A 23,509-nucleotide genomic window follows, 5' to 3' on the forward strand; every position below is an offset into this window, starting at 1 on the left:
TGGATTTCCCTGGACATGGATTTGTCCGAAGTATTGATATATGGAGATGGATTTATCCACAGGGTTGGATCACCCTTTTTTCCTCGGTACCGGGTGACTTATTTTCAGTGATGAGTATGTTCCAAGATGGATTTCCCTAGGCGGAATGGCCATATACGGTACCGAGTGGTTGAGTAATTATATATACCTAGAGATGGATTTCTCCACAAGGTTGGATTGCCCTTTTTCCTCAGTACTAAGTGACTTACAGTCAATGTTGTATATGTTCCGGGATGGAGTTTCCTGGGCCGGATGGCCATATTCAGTACTGAGTGGTTGAGCACTTGAGAGTGGGAGCAAATTGTGCATTTCATACAGTCGATGCATTGGCATGTAAAGGGAGTTGAGTTACATATCTTAAACTGTTCAGATCTATATTTACCTTATTACTTTGAGCTGTTTATTTAACTGAAAGCATGCCTACATTTCTGTACGTTGTTTCTATAATATCTATTGAGGTTGAGTTCGTCACTACCTTCCAGTCCATAGTTTGGACTCGTTACTTACTGAGTTGGTGTACTCATGTTACCCCCTGAACCTTATGTATAGATCCAGACACTTTTGGTCCCAGAGGCAATCGTTGATTGAGGCTGCAGGCTTATGATACTATTGAAGTACCTGCACGGCGTCCGCAGGCCTTGACTCTCCTTCTTTATCTCTTGATGTATTTCAGTTTGTTTTCTTTAAACATTGTTATAGACTATGTTCTCCTCTAGACGCTCATGAACTCAGTGACACCCCAATTTTGGGCAGCTGTATCGAAATTTGGATTTTATCTTGTTTTCAAAAATGTTTCTTAATGAATTGTTGCTTCCGTGTTTATTGTTTAAAAAGAACACTATGGTGGTGTTGGATTATTGAGTTGAGGCTTGCCTAAGTTTCACGATATGCGCCATCATGATGGGTCAGGTTTTTGGGTTGTGACAAGTTGGTATCAGAGCCTAGGTTACATAGGTCTCACGAGTCATGAGCGGGTTTAGCAGAGTCTTGCGGATCGGTATAGAGACGCCCGTACTTATCTTCGAGAGGCTGCAGAACCCTTAGGAAACTTCACATTCTTGAATTCTTATCGTGCGAACCTGTTGATGTTGGTAACTAAACTTCTGTTATTCTATTCTCTCAAAGATGGTGAGGACACATTCTACCGGTCAGTACGAACAACCACCAGTCCACCAGTTGGGGCTGCAAGAGGCCGAGGTCGTGGTAGAGGCCGTGGAAGGGGCAGGGGTGCAGGCAACACCTGCAGACCCACCAGTTTCCCCAGTTTAGTATCAGGTTCCGATTGTAGATGCACCAGCGGGACCAGCTTAGGCACTAGTCGTGCCTATTATTATCCCAGGCCTTTAGGAGGCCCTAACTTAGATTTTGACTATGTGTACCAGTCTTGCTCAAGCGGTCTTTGTTCCGGCTGCAGCAACTACTTCTCAGGCCAGGGGAGGTGCTCAAACTCCCACCGCCCGCACTCTTGAGCAGTGGTGCAGGGACTGCAAACACCGGGGCACCACCAGCCCAACCAGTTGCAACTGCTCAGGACTAGGTGGTTCCTGCCATGCCTGATGATGAGCAGAATAGATTGGAGAGGTTTGGTAGACTTCAGCCTCTGACTTTCAGCAGTGCAGAGGGCGAGGATGCCCAGTGTTTCTTGGATAAGTGTCAGAGGATTCTCCGCACAACAGGTATTTTGGAGACTAGTGGGGTCTCCTTCTCTACTTTCCAGTTCTCTGGAGCTGACTTCAATTGATGGAAGGCTTATGAGAGGCGTATGCCAGTTAGTGCAGCGCCCCTTACATGGCAACAGTTCTCCATTATCTTCTTGGAGAAGTATGTGCTGCAGTCCCGCAGAGAGGAGCGGCGCAAGCAAATTGAGCAGTTGAGTTAGGATGATATGACTGTGATGCAGTATGAGATGGGATTCTCTGAGTTGGCTCGTCATGCTATCTGGTTGGTTTCCACGGATAGGGAGAGGATCAGGAGGTTCTTTGATGGCCTCACATATCATCTGCAGATTCTTCTGACTAGAGAGAGGGTGTTTGGTGCTTCTTTTGAGGAGGTTGTTGACATTGCTCAGGATATAGAGTCGGTTCGGCACCAGGAACGAGTAGAGAGATAGACCAAGAGGCCTCGTGGATCTAATAGTTTTGGTGGTGTTCCTTCGGGAGGTCAGTTTCACCACGGCAGGGGCCGTCCCTTCAGGCATGCTCAGACAGCTCGTCCAACTCACCATGGTGCATCATCTGGCCATGGTTCTCACAGTTCACATCAGGGTCACTCATCTCTCAGTGCCCTTCCAGCTTAGAGTTCGTCTCATGCACCATCAGCTCAGGGTTCATCTATGCCTCATCCTTCTATCGGGTATCCAGGTGCTCGAGCCTCCCTTTAGTCCCCATTGCTAGTGGCCGGTAGAGGTTGCTTAGAGTGTGGAGATTTGGGTCATATCAAGAGGTTCTGTCCCCGCCTTATGGGAGGTTCATCCCAACAGAGGAGTCAACCTTCGGCTTTAGCACCAGTTACTTTACCACCCGCCCAGCCAGCTCAGGGTGGAGGTCAGTCAGCTAGGGGTCGCTTAGAGGGGGCAATTAAATGGCGGTCAGGCCCATTTCTATACACTCCTACTAAACCAGATGCTATTGCTTCAGATGTTGTGATCATAGTATTTTCTCAATTTGCCATAAGGATGCCTCTATATTATTTGATCCCGGTTCCACTTTTTCATATGTGTCATCATATTTTGCTCATTATTTGGATACGCCCCGCGAGTCTCTTGTTTCATCTGTTCATGTATCTACTCCGGCGGGCGATACTATCATTGTCAACCGCGTATATTGGTTGTGTGTGGTAATTATTGGGGGATTGGAGGCTAGAGTTGATCTCTTGTTGCTTAGTATGGTTGACTTTGATATGATATTGGGCATGGATTGGTTGTCTCCGTGTCATGCTATTCTGGACTGTCATGCTAAGACAGTGTCGTTGGCTATTCCTAGAGTGCCACGGATTGAGTGGCAAGGTTAGTCGGATTATGTCCCCAATAGAGTGATTTCATTCTTGAAGGCCCAACGGATGGTTGGGAAGGGTTGTCTTTCTTATTTGGCCTTTGTGAGGGACGTTAGTGCAGAGACTCCTTCTATTGATTCAGTTCCACTGGTGAGGGATTTTCCGGATGTGTTTCCTGTAGACCTGTGTAGCATACGGCTGTACAGGGATATTGACTTCGGTATTGATTTGGTGCTGGGCACTCAGCCTATTTCTATTCCACCGTATCATATGGCACCGACAGAGTTAAAGGAATTGAAGGAACAGTTTCAGGAACTCCTTGATAAGGGGTTTATTCGACCTAGTGTGTCACCTTGGGGTGCACCCGTTCCTTTTTGTAAAGAAGAAGGATAGCACCATGAGAATGTGCATTGATTACAAGCAATTGAACAAAGTCACAATCAAGAACAAGTCTTCCTTACCTCACATTGATGATCTATTTGACCAGTTTCAGGGAGAGAGAGTGTTCTCCAAGATTGATTTGAGGTCAGGATATCACCAGTTGAAGATTAGGGACTCGAACATTCTTAAGATAGCTTTCAGGACCCGATATGGTCATTATGAGTTCCTTGTGATGTCTTTTGGGCTAACCAATGCCCCAGCATCGTTCATGCATTTTATGAACAGTGTGTTCCAGCCTTATCTCGACTCATTTGTTATAGTATTCATCGATGATACCCTTGTGTACTCTCATAGACAGGAGGAGCATGCCCATCATTTGCGGATTGTATTGCAGTGGTTGGGGATGAGAAACTTTATGCTAAGTTCTCCAAGTGTGAGTTTTGGCTTAGTTCAGTGGCATTCTTGGGGCACGTGGTGTCCAGTGAGGGTATTCAGGTGGATCTGAAAAAGATAGAGGTGGTCTAGAGTTGGCCCCGACCGTCCTCGACCATAGAGAGTCATAGATTTCTTGGGTTGGTGGGTTATTACTGCCGGTTCATTCAGGGTTTCTCATTTATTGCATCACCCTTAACCAAATTGACCCAAAAGGGTGCTTCTTTCAGGTGGTCGGATGAGTGTGAGGCGAGCTTTCAGAAACTCAAGACCGCCTTGACCACATCTCTAGTGTTAGTTCTACCATCAGCTTCAGGCTCTTATACCGTATATTATAATGCTTCTCGGATCGACATTGGGTGTTTTTTGATGCAAGAGGGTAGAGTGATTGCTTATGCTTTGAGTCAGTTGAAGCCCCATGAGAATAACTACCCTGTTCATGATTTGGAGTTAGCTGTCATTATTCACGCGTTGAAGATTTGGAGGCATTATCTCTATTGTGTGTCTTGTGAGGTGTTTACTGATCATCGCAACCTCCATCACTTGTTCAAGCAGAAGGATATCAATTTGAGGCAGCGGAGATGGTTGAAACTGCTAAAGGACTATGATATTACCATTTTGTACCATCCGGGAAAGGCAAATGTGGTGGAAGATGCCTTGAGTAGGAAGGCAGTGAGTATGGGTAGTCTTGCATTCCTGCCTGTTGGGGAGAGACCTCTTGCAGTTGATGTTCATGCTTTGTCCAATAGGTTTGTGATATTGGATAATTTAGAGCCCATTCGGGTCCTAGCTTGTGTGGTTTCTCGGTCTTTCTTGTTTGATCGCATCAGAGAGCGTCAGTATGATGATCCTCATTTGCTTGTCCTCAAGGACAAGGTTCAGCACGGTGATTCCAGAGAGGTGACCATTGGTGATGACGGGGTATTAAGGATGCAAGGCCGGATATGTGTTCCCAAGTATATGGGCTTCGGGAGTTGATTCTAGAGTAGGCCCACAACTTGCGGTATTCCATCCATCCAGGTGTCACGAAGATGTATCAGGATTTGAGACAGTACTATTGGTAGATGAGGATGAAGAAATATATAGTTGGGTTTGTAGCTCGATGTCTCAACTGTTAGCAGGTGAAATATGAGCATCAGATATTGGGTGGCTTGCTTCAACAGATATAGATTCCAGAGTGGAAGTGGGAGCGGATCATCATGGATTTCTTAGTTGGGCTTCCACGGACATTGAGGAAATTCAATGCTATTTGGGTGACTGTGGACCGGCTGACCAAGTTCGTGCACTTCATTCCTGTGAGCACTACATATTCTTTAGAGCGGTTGGCTGAGATTTACATCATAGAGATTGTTCGCCTTCATGAAGTGCCAGTTACTATCATTTCAGACAGAGTCACGTAGTTTACATCACAGTTTTGGAGGGCCGTGCAGCGAGAGTTGGGCACTTAGTTGAGTTGAGCACAATATTTCACCCTTAGACGGACAGACAGTCCGAGCGTGCTATTTAGATATTGGAGGACATGCTACGCGCTTATGTCATTGATTTTGGGGGTTCATGGGACCAGTTTCAGCCACTCGCAGAGTTTGCTTACACCAACAGTTATCAATTGAGTATTCAGACGGCTCCGTATGAGGCTTTATATGGGAGGCGGTGTAGATCTCCAGTGGGTTGGTTTGAGCCGGGTGAGGCTAGGCTTTTGGGCGCAGACTTAGTTTAGGATGCATTGGATAAGGTGAAATTGATTAAGGAGCGGCTTCGCACGACATAGTCAAGATAAAAGAGTTATGCCGACAGAAAGGTCCGTGATGTATCTTACATGGTTGGGGAGAAGGTTTTGCTGAAGGTTTCACCAATGAAGGGTGTTATCAGATTTGGGAAAAAGGGCAAGTTGAGTCCTCGATTTATTGGGTCGTTCGAGATGATTCGGAGGATTGGGGTGGTGGCCTATGAAATTGCTTTGCCACCTAGCTTGTCGGGTGTACATCCGGTATTTCATGTTTTTATGCTTCGGAAGTATATCGGCAATCCATCTCATGTTTTGGATTTTAGCACGGTTCAGTTGGATGGTGATTTGACTTATGATGTGGAGCCAGTGGCTATTTTGGAGCGGCAGGTCCGAAAGTTGAGATCAAAGGATATAGCTTCAGTAAAAGTGCAGTGGAGAGGTCAGCCCGTAGAGGAGGCTGCTTGGAAGAACGAGCGGGAGATGGGGAGCATATATCCACACCTATTTGAGACTTCAGGTATGTTTCAGACCCGTTTGAGGACGAACTTTGTTTAAGAGGGGAGGATGTAACGACCCGGCCAGTTGTTTCGAGAGTTATAGCCCCGTTCCCACATTTCTTGCTTCTTTTGTGTTCTTCAGCTATATTTTGACTTACCAGATTAGTTGGTTCGGGTCCGGAGTGATTTTGGGGCGAGTTGAGACATTTAGTCTCTTGTGAGAAGGTTTAAGTTGGAAAAGTTGACCGGATGTTGACTTATGTGTAAACGACCTCGGATTGGAATTTTGATGGTTACGTTATATCCATTAGGTAATTTTTGACTTAGGAGTGCGTCCAGAATGTGATTTGAAGGTCCGTAGTAGAATTAGGCTTGAATTGGCAAAAGTTGGAATTTTGGCGATTTTGGTTGGCAGTGGAAATTTTGATATCGAGGTCAGATTAGATTTCCGAAAGTTGGAGTAAGTTTGTAGTGTCATTTCTGACTTGTATGCCAAATTTGAGGTCATTCGGATGTGATTTGATAGGTTTTGGTGTTATTTGTAGAATTTGGAAGTTTCGAAGTTCATTAGGCTTGAATCCGTGTGTAATTCATGTTTTTGATGTTGTTCGAGGTGATTTGATGATTGGACTATGTTCGTATGATGTTGTGGGATATGTTGGTATGTTTGGTTGAGGTCCCGAGGGCCTCGGGTTGATATCAGATGTTTAACGGAACAAGTTTGGAAATTGGAAGATTGCTAAAGGTGAACTCAGCTGTCATAATCACCTGCGGATGTCTCATCGCAGGTGCGAGTCCGCAGATACGAGATTGGAGGAGCTGGGCAGAAGCACCGCAGAAGCGGTTTATGGGACGTAGGTGCGTGTTTGGACCGCAGGTGTGATGGTATTTCCGCACCTGCGATGACCACAGATGCGGCCATCTGATTGTAGAAGCGAAGGCTAGATTTTTAATGATTACTGCAGAAACAGAACTTGGTCCGCAAAAGCAGTTCCGCAGATGCGATAAATGAGTCGCATATGCGAAAAACGTTGGCAGGATATTTAAAAACAAGGGTTCTCGATTTTAGTCTTGTTTCAATATTTTGGACTCAGGCTTAGGCAATTTTGGAGAGGATTTTCGTGGGGATTACAAAGGTAAGCATCTTGTACTCATTTTTTATTATAAATCTTGTTTCCCTATTGTTTTCCCCACCTAGATTGTGTGGTGTTGAGATGAAATTTGGGGATTTAGGGCTTGAGAATTGGAGAGTGGACTTTGGGGGTTTTGAGTGACCAAATGAGGTCGGATTTTGGTAAATTTGGTATTGTTAGACTCGTGAGTGAATAAGCTTTCGGGTTTTGTAACTTTTGTCGGATTTTGAGACGTGGGTTCGAGTGCCGAGTTTGAGTCGATTTCGGATTTTGGCTATGAATTGGTATTTTTCTTATGGAATTGATTCCTTTAGCCTATATTGATCGTATTGTATTGCTTGTGGCTAGATTCGAGGCGATCAGAGGCCGAGTTGTGAGGCAAGGGCATTGCAGAGTAGAATTTTACTCGATTTGAAGTAAGTAATGCTTTTAAACATGGTTATGAGGGTTCGAAACCCTGAACTATGTGTTATGTGGTTAGTATTGAGGTGATGCACATGCCAAGTGACGAGTGTGCGTGCATGCACCGTGAGAATCGTGACCTGGTTCATTCCATGACACCATGTAATGACTCTTTCTTATTGATATCTGTGTCCCCTGCACCTTGTGTGCAAATCCAGATACTTTTGGTCCCAGTGGCAGTCACTGATCGAGGCTGCAGGCTTAGGAGACAATTGAGGTATCTGCACGGTATTCGCAGGCCTTGACTCTCCTTCTTTATCTCTAGATGTATTTCAGTTTATTTTATTTAAACATTGTTATAGATTATTTTCTCCTCTAGACGCTCTTGAACCCAGTGACACCCCGGTTTTGGGCAGTTGTATCGAAATTTGGATTTTATTTTATTTTCAAAAATGTTCCTTAATGAATTTTCGCTTCCGTATTTATTGTTTAAAAAACACTATTGTGGTGTTGGATTATTGAGTTGAGGCTGATCTAGTTTCACGATAGGCGCCATCACGATAGGTCGGGTTTTTGGGTCGTGACAAGAGCCATGTCCTGCCTAATCACCTCACCTCAGTTCTTCTTAGGCCTCCCTCTACCCCTCCTCTAATTCGTCATGGACAACCTCTCGCACCTCCTAACCGAGGCATCATAATCTCTCCTCTTCACATGACCGAACTATCTCAGCCTCGGTTCCCACAACTAATCTTCCCCATGAGCCACACCCATTTTGTCCCTACTATATTCATTTTTAATCTTTTCTTTTCTAGTATACCCACACATCCATCTCAACATCCTTATTTCTGCTTCTTTCATATTCTGGACATGAGATTTCTTGACTGACCAACACTCGACTCCATACAACATGGCCAGTCTAACTACCACTTTGTAGAACTTGCCCTTAAGTCTAGGTGGCACATTCCTGTCACACAAAACACCAGAAGCGAGCATCCATTCTAACCACTCCACTCCCATACGATGTGCGACATCCTCGTCAATCTCCCTGTTACTCTGTATTATAGACCCAAGATATTTAAAACTATCTCTCTTATGGATGACTTGTGTATCAAGCTGCACGTCCACTTCTGCTAAAGTAATCTCATTTTTAAATAATTCAAGGTCACTTTTATCATTTAAATTATAAATATAGCATGCACACCTAACATGAAATATTTCAGGAAGTGGTGAGCATAACTGCAGTTTTAATAGTGAAATAATAACATTGATGTTAGAAGCATTATCAAAAGACATACACGAATTTTTTTCTTCAAAATTGTACAATATAACATCATGGATAGTATGACTTTGATTTTCATCATATTTAAAAGCAATAATACGTTTGCATTACAAAAGTATCATCTATCCAATGACATATAACAGTTATATAATTATTTTCATTAACAACACGACCAATATCAGAGGTAAGAGAAACTCTTCAAGAAAGATTAGCAAACAAATAACAAATATATGTCTGATATTGTTCAACAAGCCTAAATATTAGCTCTACAAGTACTTCTAGAAATACCTTTAAATAAAAGGTTATAAATTCGTTGAATGTAAGTAACAAGATATGGTGAAAAAGCAAAACTAAAAGGTAAATAACCTAAAATAATCATTTTGGCTAATTCTTTATCAGTACCCCATACAATAGGTCGTTATCTAGTATGTGCCTACGAAGTTGACCCGTTCTCCCTTGCTTACCCTCGGTCTCATGTTTATAAACTTCTTGACAAATATTACATCTTACATAATTCTTATCTTCTTCTAGTCTAGTAAAAAAAATTTCAATACTTATTTCTCAATCTTCGATTCTTCTTAACAGGGAGAGGAGGCCTACCCATACTACCGCCACCCCTGTTAGTTTGACTAGCAGCACCAAATGTATGTGGTAGTGTTTCAAGGTTATCACATGACTTAAAATTATCTAATTTATCATCTATATCATAATCTTCTTATAGTTGCACATAGTCTACATTTATATTTTCAGGCAAATTTTCAGAAACATGTATAAAACTATTAGAAGAGACACTTTTTATTTTTTTTACTCTTATCACTACCAACCTTACTAGTACACATTTTTGGTTGTTCTAAATATATTCATTATGCAAATTAAGTTAAAAAAAATAATAAATAATTTTAAATAATAAAATAAAAAAATAAACAACAAAGAAGATAAAGAGATGAAACGAGTGTACTGGGATGTTGCACAAATTTAAAATTTGAAACCCACTTTACTTGATAATAACACAATTTACTTGATAAGTACACACTTCGCTTGATAATATAATACCACACTTCCACTTGATAATTGGAATTTTATAGTGGCTACCGTAAATAAAAACTTGAAATAGCAATTAATTGATAGCAATAATCAAGAGAGAATGTAGAGAATAATTAGAGGTGAAGAGAGAAAGTTATGAGAAAAATGAAGAAAATGGGTAATATTTATAGTTTTAAGAGGTTATTATTGTAATTTATTAATTATTAGGGGTGGAGCGCTATTTTTCTAACGAGGGTAGGCCGAAATGTCCATTTATGCAAAAAGAACCGTTGGCCAACAGTCTTCCCAGATTTTGACCGTTGGCAACGATCTAATTTTTTTTAAAAGTTATCATTACCGGGCTAGAACCCGGTAAGTGATGATAAGCTAGAAACCAGTATTTTAGCTGTAGTTTAAACTCTAAATTACTGCATTTTATGTGTGTTTGAGCTTAAACAATAGTAATTTGCACTTATTATTTGTTTTATGCCTTGTAGGAAATGATTCTGAGTTAAAAGTATAAATTGGAGCTAAATCAAATAATTGAAGCTTTGAAATCTGAGTAAAATCTAAAGAATTAAACCGGGATCGCATCTGGGGCTCGTGAACATGCATTGTATACGAAAGTGGGAAGAAAGTGCAAAGCCAGAATAAATGCACTAATGTGACGTACTGAGCGTAGCAGTGTGCGAAGCATTAGTGCAAATATGCGTCAGAAGTTTGACAAGTTCAGAGACTGGGTTTCTTTGACCTACCAAGAAAAATCATTGTTGAGACGCGGCCGGCGACGCATAGTGCAATGCACTAAGGTAAAATTCTATTAGACATGCGGAGTTTAGAGAGTTTGCAACTGAGTAAAAAAAAACACTGATGCGACGCAGGCTGCGACGCTCTGTGCGACACATGAAGACTAATAAGTTTGCAGGTTTTCCTACTTTGGCTCAAAGAGGGTAGTTTCGCCTGGGTTCATTCCTATTTGGTATAAATACACTGAAAATACGTTTTAAGGGACTTTTGACCTACGAAAGATTGGAGAACCAACTAAGACAAGAAGACTCAAGAATTCATCAATATTTCAACCTACAATCAGTGCAAAACGAGAGTGTATATCGAATTACTAGAATTGATGTTTTCTTTATTTTTGAATCTTATTGAGATGTCATAATCCATTGCTATGGAGTAATTTTCATTAAGATGTTGACAGATACGCTGTTTTGATAACTTGATTAGGGATTCAATTATTGATAATTGTTAGAATTAACTAATGGAGTTTTAATTCGTATTGTGGAGTTATGTCTTATTTTGCTTAATCGAAAGAGGAGCTTTATATTGAATTGCTTTACATCTTATACTCTAGTTTAATTTCATGATTCAAGTAGGTAATCGAAAGAGCCTCTTGAATTGTTAATCGAACTAGAAAATAGGAAAATATTCATGAGAAGTTACCCTTTAGATCATAACCATTATTTTATTATTACAATTGTTTACCGTGCTTCAATTGGATTAATTACTGAAATTAACGTTTAATCGAAAGATTAACATTAACTTCAAGTGTAATCTAATTATCAGTTGAATTCGTGAGAATCAACCGTATTATAGAGTGAATTAACTCAAGAATTAGATCCCGAGTCAGTTATCTTGCACCTATCTTATCAAATACCCATATTTCTCTCATTGATATTCTTTGTTGCTCATCTTCTGTCTTTTGTGATCCATTGCTATTTGCTTAATTTTTAGTGGTTAATCGTAGTAATAGTCATCAAATCAAGTGTTAATTTTCCTGGATAATAATCAACTAGAGATTATTCGAACACTGTTTTAAACCTATCCCTGTAGGGACGTTAATTAATCTATATTATCTTTGATTAGTGAGCATTAATTTTGTGTTGTATTTTGCGTTCGTCAGTAAGAAACCGGTAATTCCTTATCGGGCCAACCGTGCTCCACTACACCGGTAATGAAAAAAGGCATGCCCCTGTCCGGACCAACCCCCCGATATAACCCATCATGTCCCACCTCTTACCGGACTGGGCTGACTCGAGCTATACCTGGTCGAACCGGGTCGTTGACGGATTGGCCCAACTCGTTCAACAGGTTTAGTTTTTAGCGAGCACAAGTAAAGTCCATCAATACCTTTTGTAATAAAATAAAGACACTTCTGAGCAGCAATTGGTGTTTGACCATAGGGGTGGGCATATATCGGGTAAAACCGATAACCCGAACCGTTAATTACTTATTGGGTTATCGGTATTGGGTTATTGGGTTAATGGTTCGGTAACGGGTAAAAAAAAATTTCTTATTGGGTTATCGGTTCGGGCTCGGTTTATCAATTCTGTTATTGGGTAAACCGATAACCCAATAAGGGTTTACTAATTTACTAGTCTACCTTTTAGTCTAGTAATACACTAATACTAGGGTTTCATTTTCATTATTGATTATTTCATATAGTGCTTTCAGTTTTTCTTTCTCCGCCGCTGTCATTCATATCCTCACTCACTCCTGTCCTAGTGTCCTGTGCTTGAAGCCCTCAGTCAAGCTCAACTCAAGCCCTCAGTCAAGCCCTTAGTCCTCAGTCCTCACCCTCAGAAGTCAAACCTCACCAGTTCTCTGCCAGTCCGCCACCGGCCACACGGCTGAAGCAGTCAAGCCCTCACCAGTTCTCTGCTTCATGACTCACGCAGTCACGCCCACACGACTGAGCCCGTCAAAACTCAGTTTTGTATATCTTTTTCCGGCAGAGCGTTGCACTAAGGTTAGTGTTTCATATCCCATTTCTGAATTCGTCTTAGTTTGGTATCTTAGAAATCAATTTTTGCATATTTTCCTTTTTTATGAAGCTCGAAAAATGGTTTCCCTAAAATGTTTGGTTTCTTGAATTTATACTACACTGCTTGATACTACACTGCTTGATTTCTTCCTAAAATGTTGTATCGCTGCTTGATTTCTTTTAAAATGTTGTATAAATTCACAGTGTATCGCTGCTTGATTTCTATTGAATACTGATTTATACTACACTGCTTGATACTACACTGTTTGGTTTCTTCCTAAAATGTTGCATCGCTGCTTGATTTCTTTTAAAATGTTGTATAAATTCACAGTGTATCGCTGCTTGATTTCTATTGAATACTGATTTATACTACACTGCTTGATTTCTTCCTAAAATGTTGTATCGCTGCTTAATTTCTTTTAAAATGTTGTATAAATTCACAGTGTATCGCTGCTTGATTTCTATTGAATACTGATTTATACTACACTGCTTGATACTACACTGCTTGATTTCTTCCTAAAATGTTGTATCGCTGCTTGATTTCTTTTAAATCAAATTCACAGGGTATCGCTGCTTGATTTCTATTGAATACTGATTTATACTACACTGCTTGATACTACACTGCTTGATTTCTTCCTAAAATGTTGTATCGCTGCTTGATTTCTTTTAAATCAAATTCACAGGGTATCGCTGCTTGATTTCTATTGAATACTGATTTATACTACACTGCTTGATACTACACTGCTTGATTTCTTCCTAAAATGTTGTATCGCTGCTTGATTTCTTTTAAATCAAATTCACAGTGACACAAAAACATGGCTGAAAATATCATGATTGATAAGGTGATTGGTGAAAGTGGAGCTTCTAATTCAAATGCCACATCACAATCTCAATCAGTTCAATCGAAAGCAAAAAAACAAAGAAAAAAGAGGTCTGTTGCATGGGAATATTTCGACCAAATTATTGATCCGGAAGGAAATCAAAAGGGTGTTTGTAAACATTGCAAAAGAGAATATTTTGCCGATTCAAAAGATAATGGTACGAAATCACTCCTTACACATATGGCCAAGTGTTTAAAAATGCCTTTAGATGTTGCAAAAAGTCAATCAAAACTTGGCTTTAACCCTATTCCGGGGGGTAATAAGGGTGATGTAGTCGTTGTTCCTTGGAAATTTGATCAAGAACAATGTAGGAAGGCTTTGTGTCGTATGGTGATCGTTGATGAACTTCCTTTCAGCTTTGTTGGAAAGGAAGGTTTTATGAATTTTATGAAAATTGCACAACCTTTTTTTCGAATTCCTTCACGTAGAACTGAAATTATTCAGTGAGAAGTTTAACTTTAAACTGAAATTATTGTGAGAAATGTTGGTTTTATGTGCAGCTTTCTGTGCAGTTTTCTGTTATACAGTGTATAATATACACAGTAATATTTGTACAGCTTTGTGTGTTGTTTATGGATTGTGAAAGTTGGGATCTGTTTATGGGTGTTGGCAATATGTGTTTAATTTTTCTATGTGCAGCTTTGAATTGTTGTTCTATGTGCAGCTTTGTGTGCAGCTTTGGTCCTTACCTTGAAGTGTCATATATAGCAGCTTCCAGTAAACTTTGTACAAATATTACTTTGTACAAATATTAGCGTTCAGCACTCGTAATTTTAGGTAATATTCAGCGTTCAGCACTCTTAGTTTTAGTTTTACCTTATCGGGTAAACCGATAACCGAACCGATAATGATCAATAACCGATTAACCGATAACTGATAACCAATATCTTATCGGTTTGGTTATCGGGTTATGATATTTGTAAACCGATAACCGATAGGCAAAACCGATAATATTCAAAATCGAACCGAACCGACCGATGTCCACCCCTAATTAAGGGAGTTTACTCCACGCGCACTAGGTCAAGAATTCAAGGCTGGTAGGAGATTGAGCAAAATAAATTGTAATAAACTATTGTTTAAAAAAATATACTCTAAACACATGAAACTACTGAAGTTTTACCAAGAACAAGTGCATATGACACTTCTTGAGAAAAAATAATAATCATCTTCTGTTCCAAAAATAATTCAAATAAGAAAAAATTAGCCACTCATGCCGGGTGAAAGCTTGTTGAGTCTACCACAACCCTACAGTCATAGGTTAAGATGTGCATATCATTACTATTATATAAGAGAGGATAAGCAGGCACCTCTTTGTCAACATGCAGAGGGTATTTTGGTCAGTTCAATTACAATGGAGTAATAGGATTGGTCAAAAAAGAATCTTACTGTAGCTACTGTATAAACTTTTGAGTGATTTACCTAAACTACCTTTTGCTTATGTCATTGCTCATCACCCTTAAGATATGGCATAGTTTTGGAATTCTGACCATTTATTCTACATGCCATGCGTTTATAGTAGCATCTGAAGTTGTCACTTCCTATCACGTGGACCCTCTTTTAATTTTTCTAGCAATTATAAATTATAAATCAGTTTATTTGTTGCAATGGTAACACAACATGGCGGGTGGTGCCTATGTATGCACTCCTGAAATAATAAAGTAATCTATTTATTTACTGAAGTCGATGTGGTATGTCAAATCGGCGCATAAGGCAAAAAAATTAAATAAAATAGGTATCCTTCCGACGTAATTAACCAATTATCACAATAAAAAATGATAGAAATAGGACACCATAAACGAGCGTCTTTTAACTTTTCGCCTTTGGAATAGGTCACCAGAAGAATAAGTAAAATTTCAAGGTCAAAAGTTGAAAGTCGTAAGATAGGTCACTTGACCAATGTGCAAACTTTCAAAAGTTAAAAATTGTGCCCATGAAACTTGTTAAATTTAAAATTTTGCTGTGGTAAAAAAAGTACACCCTAGCCTCCGTTTCAGTTTACGTGAACCTATTTCTTTTTTGGTCTGTTCCACAAAGAATGACCCTTTTTTAAATTTTAAAATTTTTTAGCTTAAACTTACAATTCTACTCTTAATGAGAATCTTTTAAAATCACACAAATATTCTGGCTCCTTTTAACTTATTTAGGACCACACATTCCAAAAATCTTCATTTTTTCTTAAATTCCGTGCCCAGTCAAACAGGTTCACGTACACTGAAACGGAGGGTGTAATAAATAGTCATTTTTTGAATCGGCTGTTACACTTTAACCACCTATTAAATTGAATTGGCAAAGTAGCCACTCATTAATGCGGAAATACAAGTCTGTTTAGGAATGTCTACTAGACGTTAAACATTTATAGTTCAAAATCCAGGAACAATTCCTGGATTTTGAATGATATGAAGCAACAGTTATTAATTGTTGAAGTACAATGTAATTTAAAAAATCAAAATTCATTCCTGAATTTTGCACTAGTAAATGATTAACCCGCCAGAACTTCAAAGCAGGGGAGATGACCGACAAATCCACATAATCTTTACCAACTATCATTTTGGCCTTTGTTTTCATCTCCTTGAGATATACTTGAATGATGTATCCATTGGAGGCATATTAGTTATATACGAAACCCAGTGAAAGGATTTGGATTTTGTGCTTAGATAACGAGAACGAGAAATTTGTTGTTCCTTATTGAGTTAATCTGGTCCTATGTTTGAGTTATCATTGTTGCGCTTACATAAAACTGCAAATTGAAAAACTAAGTTTTAATTAGTGAATATGAAATCCTTATAACAGACCACATATTTTGATATTGCGGCATAAATTTTGTTCTAAGAATTGGTTTGAAACTCCAACATAGTATATTGGGGTTTCACCTTTAAAAGTTTCAAACTCAAACATATAATGTTGGAGTTTCAAATGTAATTGATTTTTAAACTCTAGCATAGTACGCTAGAGTTTTACTTGCAAAGTTTCGAGCTCCAATATAAGCATCAATTTAATTCGATCCATTGGCTAATTTAGTACTTCATTTAAAAAAGGGAAATTTTCATAAAGCACTATCTTTTAGTAGTAATTAGACATTTATAGATATCATTTGCTATATTATGGATTATAGATATCTTTTATGTGATTATAAGATGTATTTGATGTATTTAAGTTATTGTATTCATGAATACAGTAGCAAAAATAGGCGTGAATCAGGGAAATCCAGCTAATCGGTTGTTGTATTCGAGTGTATTCGACTGTATTCATGGAGTGAAATATTGGATTACAACTGGACAGATTATTGTATTCGACTGTATTCACGGCGTGAAATAGGGGATTACACTGTTTTTAAAACGGAAAGTGAATCAATTAACATAATAGACTCCTAATATAACTCAACAAACTCAATTATAACACACAAAAATTTGTATTTTCAGTTATAAAAAAGTTTCTCAACCAAAAAATACCCCCCAAAACATAACAATCTTCAGAGAAATCATATAATACATCTGAATACATAAATTATATTAATAAAAAAAATGTATGAATACATTTATGGCATATAGCGAGATAGTGAATACGATGAAATACATAGAATACAGCGGGATACATTGAAATACAATGAAAAAAAGACAGAGAATACAATAAAATACATGGAATACAACGAGATATATTGAATTACAATGAATACAATGAAAATCATAAAAATACAGCGTAATACGTTGAAATTACATTGAAATATATTTAAAAAGATGTTCTTCTTCATCGCGAAAGAAAGAAATCGTCACTTAGTGGATCTCCGAAACCGAATCCTCTTTCCACGACTGCCGCCATCTCCTCGCTGTACTTGAAATTATGAGCAATATTCCCATGTTGAAGTTGATGAAAATCTTGAAAATTTTGAGTACTACTCAAACGATCAGAATCTTGAACTTCTTGTTTGCACCATAGCCTTTGTTGTTGTTGAACTTCTTGTTTGCACCATAATCTTGAACTTCTTGTTTGCCCCATAGTACTACTCAAAATTTTGAGTACTACTCAAATGATCAGAATCTTGAACTTCATAAGCCGCCGCCAACTCCTCTACTGCAGTTCAATTCCAGAAGAAGACAAAGCAAAAATAATGAAAAAAAGTTGATTAGCGTATAAAGGGAGGGGAAAGTGGGAAGGGATAGAAAGAAAATCGGTGGAAGGAGGAGGAGATCGGAAATTTTAATGGGATGGGGGAAGAGAATGTGATATATCAAAGTAGAGAGAGAAAGAAAATAGTGCAACTGATTAGCGTATTTAGTGGCTTATGGCTAGGAGATAACCAAAATTAAATATTTTGCTATAAACCTTAAAAGGTATCTATGGAATATAATTTTTTTAAATGGTATTTATTTAAAATAAATAAGGTGTTAACCTTTGCTATAGGATGTAATTATATTTAAATTTTTTTTCTATAAAGAATAAAAGGTATTTATAGAATGTAATATTTTAAAATGGTATTTATTTAAAATAAATAGGGTACTAAGATTTTCTATAAGATGTAAAAATTCCTTTAAAAAATTAGCTAAACTTTCCCGAAAAGTGACTAACCCAGGAAATTTTTTGGGCCAGGTGACCTATCCCAAATGTCATCCCACAAGTCTACCTGAAATTAACAAAGCGTAACCCCCAAAGGGGTGGTCTTGGCAAAATATCCCCATTTTTAATGGTCTTAGCAAAATGTCCTTATTTTTACTTGAACACCATAGTTCTCCAATTTTTAAAGTTTTTTTATATCAAATTATACTACTAGGCAGGTTGCCTAGTAGCTACTTTATTAATAATAAAAACCAAAAAAACCACGTAGAAAAAGTACAATTAAGGGGGGCAAAAACTACAGTAGTGTTGCGTATATGCCTTGGCTATATAATCACTCCTGTGCGCCTCTATTGCCTTATGATGACAGCCTCTTAGCCTCGAGCGAGCTCGAAAATAACAAACGGAAGACCAAAATATCCGCGACCGGATAGATATTACGGCAGGAATTTTGGCGCATATCGACAAGGAACCGGCAATTAGCAAATCAAGAAATTTTTACCTTTTATAGAAATGAGCAGGACTCCTCTACTACATAAAGTGAGGTCTGATAATTCATTGGACACATTGTAATACGCATCCCAAAGCAATATACTGTTATTGCCAGTTCTTATTATCTCATCATTCTGTTCCGATATCGATTAAGGCATTTTTGACTGGAGGTGACCAACCTTCAAGACCAAGATTGTTCAACTTGTGTGGTTTGCATTTATTTTTCTATCATTAATTTTAATATTAATATGATTTCTCAATTTGTATCAAGTTAGATCACGTATCCTTAAAATCGCGTATAAATTCAATTATTATCCGATTTTGAGGGTAAACAACTACAATATGGGAAGAGTTAAACATAGCAACTCAACACTCAAACCAATTAGATTGAATAAAGGATATTTGTACCTCTACTAAGAGCATCATACTTCCAAATAACTCATAAATCTCGTTGGCCATTATCACACCAATTATCCTTTGACATATTTAGCTAAACTATAACCATAACATCTTTAATAACTTCTCAACACACATTGATAGCATAAAAATCGTTTTACACGCAATGAACTATGCCTAACAACCCATAACTTCAAACACTTCATAACAACAAAAATTCCAATAAAATGGATACCCTGCCACAAAATCTCTATAAACTCAATATAGATGGTGCACACCAAAAGAACTCCAACATTGGAGGAGTAGGTGAAATCATAAGAGATTCCACAGGAAATTGGATTAATGGGTTTTTATGCCACATAATGGCCTCGTCACTATCTAAGCAAAAATTCTCGCCCTATTAAAAGGATTGGAACTTGCTTTCACAAAAAATCGAATTCCGATCATAGTGGAAATAAGCTTCCAGGTATTACTAAACCTTTTAAACGACAAATCCCACGGTAAAACTAATGCTAATTTTCTCCATGATTGCAGGTTCCTGCTCAACGCACTAGGACAGCCGAATGTTAGGCATGTCTACCGGGAAAGAAACCAAGTGGCGCACAGACTAACACAGTTTGGGAGCAACTGTAACTCGCATACTAACGCTGAGTGTGACGAGAACTTTTGGAGTGAACCAACTTTATTTGCTTTATCTACTTTCTGCAAAGACTTATTAGAAATTATTTCGTTAAAATTAGTCTGGCACGGTAATAACTCTATTTAATTTACTGCTTAATAATAAATCCAGCGTATAAAAAAAAAGAGACAATCCCATAAACTTGGATGAATAATTTAATCCGGTCCTAAAGAGGTGTATGCGATTCCGAAATAATTAAATACCGCCAATTTTGGGACATTCCTCTATGCTTTTGTGTCCATCACCCCAAGTCCACAGCATTTAACAATAGGGCCCAGCTAGGTTGAATTGACGCCTTCAAGTGGGAGCAACGAAGGAAGATGAGCGTGTGGAAGCATTTAGCGCTGTTGGGGAGAGCCAATTCGAAGGAATCAATAGAATATATACTTGAAGCTCTGTGGAGAACTCGCAAGACAGGGCTTGATGCCGCCGACCGCCAAATATTCCGCGAAATGCTTCAGCTTCCTAATGATTCTGACCTCGACCCTGTAAGTTCTCTTCTCTTCCATATACTTCCTCCTTCCACCTTTCTTCATATCTGTTCGGTAGCAGATGAAATTAATTTGTTGCTAATACGTAATCATATGCTGAACTTAACAACTAGTCTAGAATTTGTCTAAGTCATACTTTATTTTTCCTTCTCACCACTCTTTTTTTTTTGCACAACTGTATCTCAATATTCTTATGGGAGGGGAATTAAGAAGGCATTTGATAAGATGGGATGAGGTGTTGCTATGCAAAAAATATGGAGGTTTATGTGTCAGAAACCTAAGATTTCACAACAAAAGTTTATTGCTCAAATGGTTTTCGAGATGCGATATTGGAGAGAGGAACACTGGAAGGAGGTTATGAAATGCAAATATGGGCTACAGGACTTCGGATGCACCACTCTAGTTGTATGTTCACTTGGTGCTGCTTTTTCAAAATTTATCAATAGTTTATGGGGTGAATTTCAAGAGCTTACAAATGGAAATGGGAGGAAAATTAAATTTTGGGGAGACAAGTGGTATGGGGAAAAACCACCTTAGCTAATGCCTTTTCTGATTTTTACAGCTCAGCAGTTTACAAAAGCTGTGCGATTGCAGATTGCTGGGATGGCAAAAGTTGGAATCCCCATTCTCCAGTTTAGAAGAAATTTTCATGACTCGGAAATTGGAAGAGTTAGGATTTTACTGGAGAACGCTGAAGGGATTGTGCTGGACAGATCAGTAAGGGATTCTGTTTGTTGGAAGGGTTAAAGATGGCAACTTTTCTGTAAAATCTTGTTATCAATTGCTGACAAGGAAGTTGGCTAAAGACGACATGGAATGGCTTGGATAATAACATGGAAATCCGAGGCTCCAAGCAAAGAATGTTTGGTTGGATTCATCAGGCGAAGCTTGTTTGACACAAGATAAGTTGCAGAGCAGGGGCTTTAACCTATGTATCCAGTGTTATATTTGTAGGGGAAGAGGGAGTCGATGAATCATCTTTTTTTGTTTGCAAGTATGTTTGGAAAATACGGGGCATGATTTTGAATTTGTATGGGATGCACTGTTTTATGCCATCCAATGTCAAGCAGACTTTAAGGAGTTGGAAAAGTTGGCCACTGAGAAAGAAGTAGAAGAAGATTTGAGAAGCATCTCTGTTTTATGATTCATGTGGTTAATACCTTGAAAGGAATCAAAGTCTATTGAGTGCATGAAGGAGAACATTCTATTGTGAAATATAGATTTATTCAGAATTTTAAAATATGGTGTAATGCTTCTTTTGATTGGCATTGATGTAATGTTGGAATTCTTAGGTTCCCTACAGATTTAAGGAATTTAATTCCAGTGACCCTTCTGTACTGAACAAAACCTTTTGGTGCATCACCACAAGGAAGAAAGTCTCCTATTTATACATGTAGAAATTCTTCCATATAATAAATAAGAATTAGGTGAGTATAAAATTGTATGAACACGAGATCATGGGTTAAAGACTAGTAACTTAACTTTTAGTAGGGTAATAAATGGATAGATCATGAGATAGTGGTTTCAAGAGTCATACAAGAAAATATGACTACTTTTCACCATTATACCATTAAAATGTAAAGTCATGCAAATGGATAATATTAGTTTTAATGTTAAAATGCAATATCTCCAACATCTAGTACTACATGGTAGCATATAGAACGTGCAGTGTGTTTTTCTAGGACTATCGCCATTGTATACCCCGTGAGATTGTACTTGTCGATGGGCTCTGTAGAAGATCTGGGCAAAGCTAGAAACTGAATGTAGTGAAGATAAATTATTGCATTTTACAGCTTTTCAGAAGGAATATAATTTGCAACATGAAGATTTCTCTACAAATGCGTTCAACTGCATTTGTTTAGTAGCATCTACTGAGTCTCTGTAACTTTTATCATCCTTTAAGCATAGCCCATTGCTACGAAAGGATGAACATTGTTTTAGCAACTTTGTTTTTCTCTAAATGAATCATTCCTTATTGTTTCGTCATTTGCATATGAGAATGATAGTTTTGGAGGAATACTGATATTCTGATGTAAAGTTCAGAACAGCTGCACCTTCAGGTATTAGCCTGGTTCCTCCTTATGTTGGTGCTACTTTGTGTTTTATATAGGTTAAATTTGTGCAGGCGGTGATCAGGTTGCTGGAATTTTCTCTATGTGAATATTGTGTACGTCTAAGTATCATATACAAATGTTTGTTTTATTAGTTGTAAGAATGTAAAATTTAATCTGTAATCTATAGTCATCTCTATTTTGCATAATGAGCTTATTTGGTTTCATTCCTGAAGTTTCTTACATTAGTTATTAAAAGTTTACTTATTAAAAAAAGGGAAGAAATAAAAAGATATGGGAATTACTTCAAGTAATGTGATAACTGTTACCATTCTCAAAAAAAAAAATTACTTCAAGTAATGTGATTCTTATATCAGCCATCATATTTACATGTTTGTTTTGCAGCTTCTGGTGTGCCTTCGTATTTTGATTCGCAAATGTGTTTATGAGAATGCCAAGAAGGATGAAATTCAAAAGTTGTTTCCTGCTGAGGTCCAACCCGAGTTACAAAGATTATTAACACTTCTACTGCAAAAATTTCAAAAGGAGTGGCGTGAAGATATAGCTAAAGAATATACAGCTAATGACCGGGTCTGAAACTGTCTCAATAGGTTCAGCAGTAATGCATGTAGTATTATCTAGCTGAAGAATGGAACACTAAAGTTGAATCTTATCCACAATCAGGTCATGTTGCCTCAACTGAGAGCAATGACATGGAGCAGGGGAAATGAGGGCAGTGAAATTGGAGGCCCTGCAGCAATTACAAATTTAAAGGTACAAATGATATATCTACTTTTGTACCATTATAAAAAAGGTACAAGTTATCTATCTTGGCATGTCAATCTGGAGAAAGAGAAGAAGAATTTCCATGGTATTTCACTCCTATGATGAAAAAAATCAATTGCTTAACATTTATGGACTGCTTTCTTATGTGATTGGTCATATATTAAGCCGTTCCATACCAAGCCTTACTCATTCCTTGGGTTGTGTCTATTAGCAATCATTATTTAGCAAAGAAAAGTGAGTTCTTTCCATTTTATTTCCTTTTTGGCCTCAGGCTTCTGACTTTCAGGAAAGAGCATAGTGACTTTGCTTTTCATGTTTGTCTTTTCATTTTAATGTGACAAATGGAAAGTTTTGTGCTTTTAATAGTTTTTCTAAAGCCTGTTCCATGCAGCTTCAAGGTGATGCAAAATCTAGCTGCAAAGAAAGGGATGTGCAGTTCCAGTTGACCAAAGGCACTTTAGAAACAATGTTGAAGTCAATGTACTCTGTAAGGAGCCAACTGTCTGATGATGTGA

At 38.3% G+C, this 23,509-nt stretch overlaps 2 protein-coding genes and 1 long non-coding RNA gene across 10 annotated transcripts in view; all 3 read left to right on the forward strand.

Moving 5' to 3' along the window:
- The first annotated feature begins 13,485 nt into the window (after window positions 1-13,485).
- On the forward strand, window positions 13,486-13,998 carry LOC107828635 (zinc finger BED domain-containing protein RICESLEEPER 4-like). Its single transcript, XM_075240205.1, has one exon. The coding sequence runs from the start codon at window positions 13,486-13,488 to the stop codon at window positions 13,996-13,998; it is 513 nt and encodes a 170-aa protein (XP_075096306.1).
- A 5,858-nt stretch (window positions 13,999-19,856) lies between these two features.
- LOC107828636 (uncharacterized) overlaps window positions 19,857-23,509 on the forward strand; it is a 45,126-nt gene continuing 41,473 nt past the window's right edge. For 2 of the 8 annotated variants that reach the window (XR_012703667.1, XR_001657763.2), the window contains exons 1-4: window positions 19,880-20,154; window positions 22,614-22,799; window positions 22,893-22,982; window positions 23,386-23,505. Coding sequence is in view for 4 of the 8 variants with exons in the window: in XM_075240659.1 (XP_075096760.1) it covers window positions 19,987-20,154; window positions 22,268-22,324; window positions 22,614-22,799; window positions 22,893-22,982; window positions 23,386-23,505 (621 nt within the window). In the remaining 4 variants the exon portion in view is untranslated. Of the gene's footprint in view, window positions 20,155-22,267; window positions 22,325-22,613; window positions 22,800-22,892; window positions 22,983-23,385; window positions 23,506-23,509 lie in introns of all 8 variants that reach the window. The other 6 variants (XM_075240659.1, XR_012703666.1, XR_012703665.1 and 3 more) reach the window with 6 other exon arrangements.
- On the forward strand, window positions 20,161-21,484 carry LOC107828637 (uncharacterized). The gene is made up of 2 exons (XR_001657764.1): window positions 20,161-20,562; window positions 20,720-21,484. It is a non-coding gene; the product is annotated as an uncharacterized LOC107828637 (long non-coding RNA).

Source organism: Nicotiana tabacum, chromosome 20 (assembly GCF_000715075.1).
Source record: "Nicotiana tabacum cultivar K326 chromosome 20, ASM71507v2, whole genome shotgun sequence".
NCBI classification, from domain to species: Eukaryota; Viridiplantae; Streptophyta; class Magnoliopsida; order Solanales; family Solanaceae; genus Nicotiana; species Nicotiana tabacum.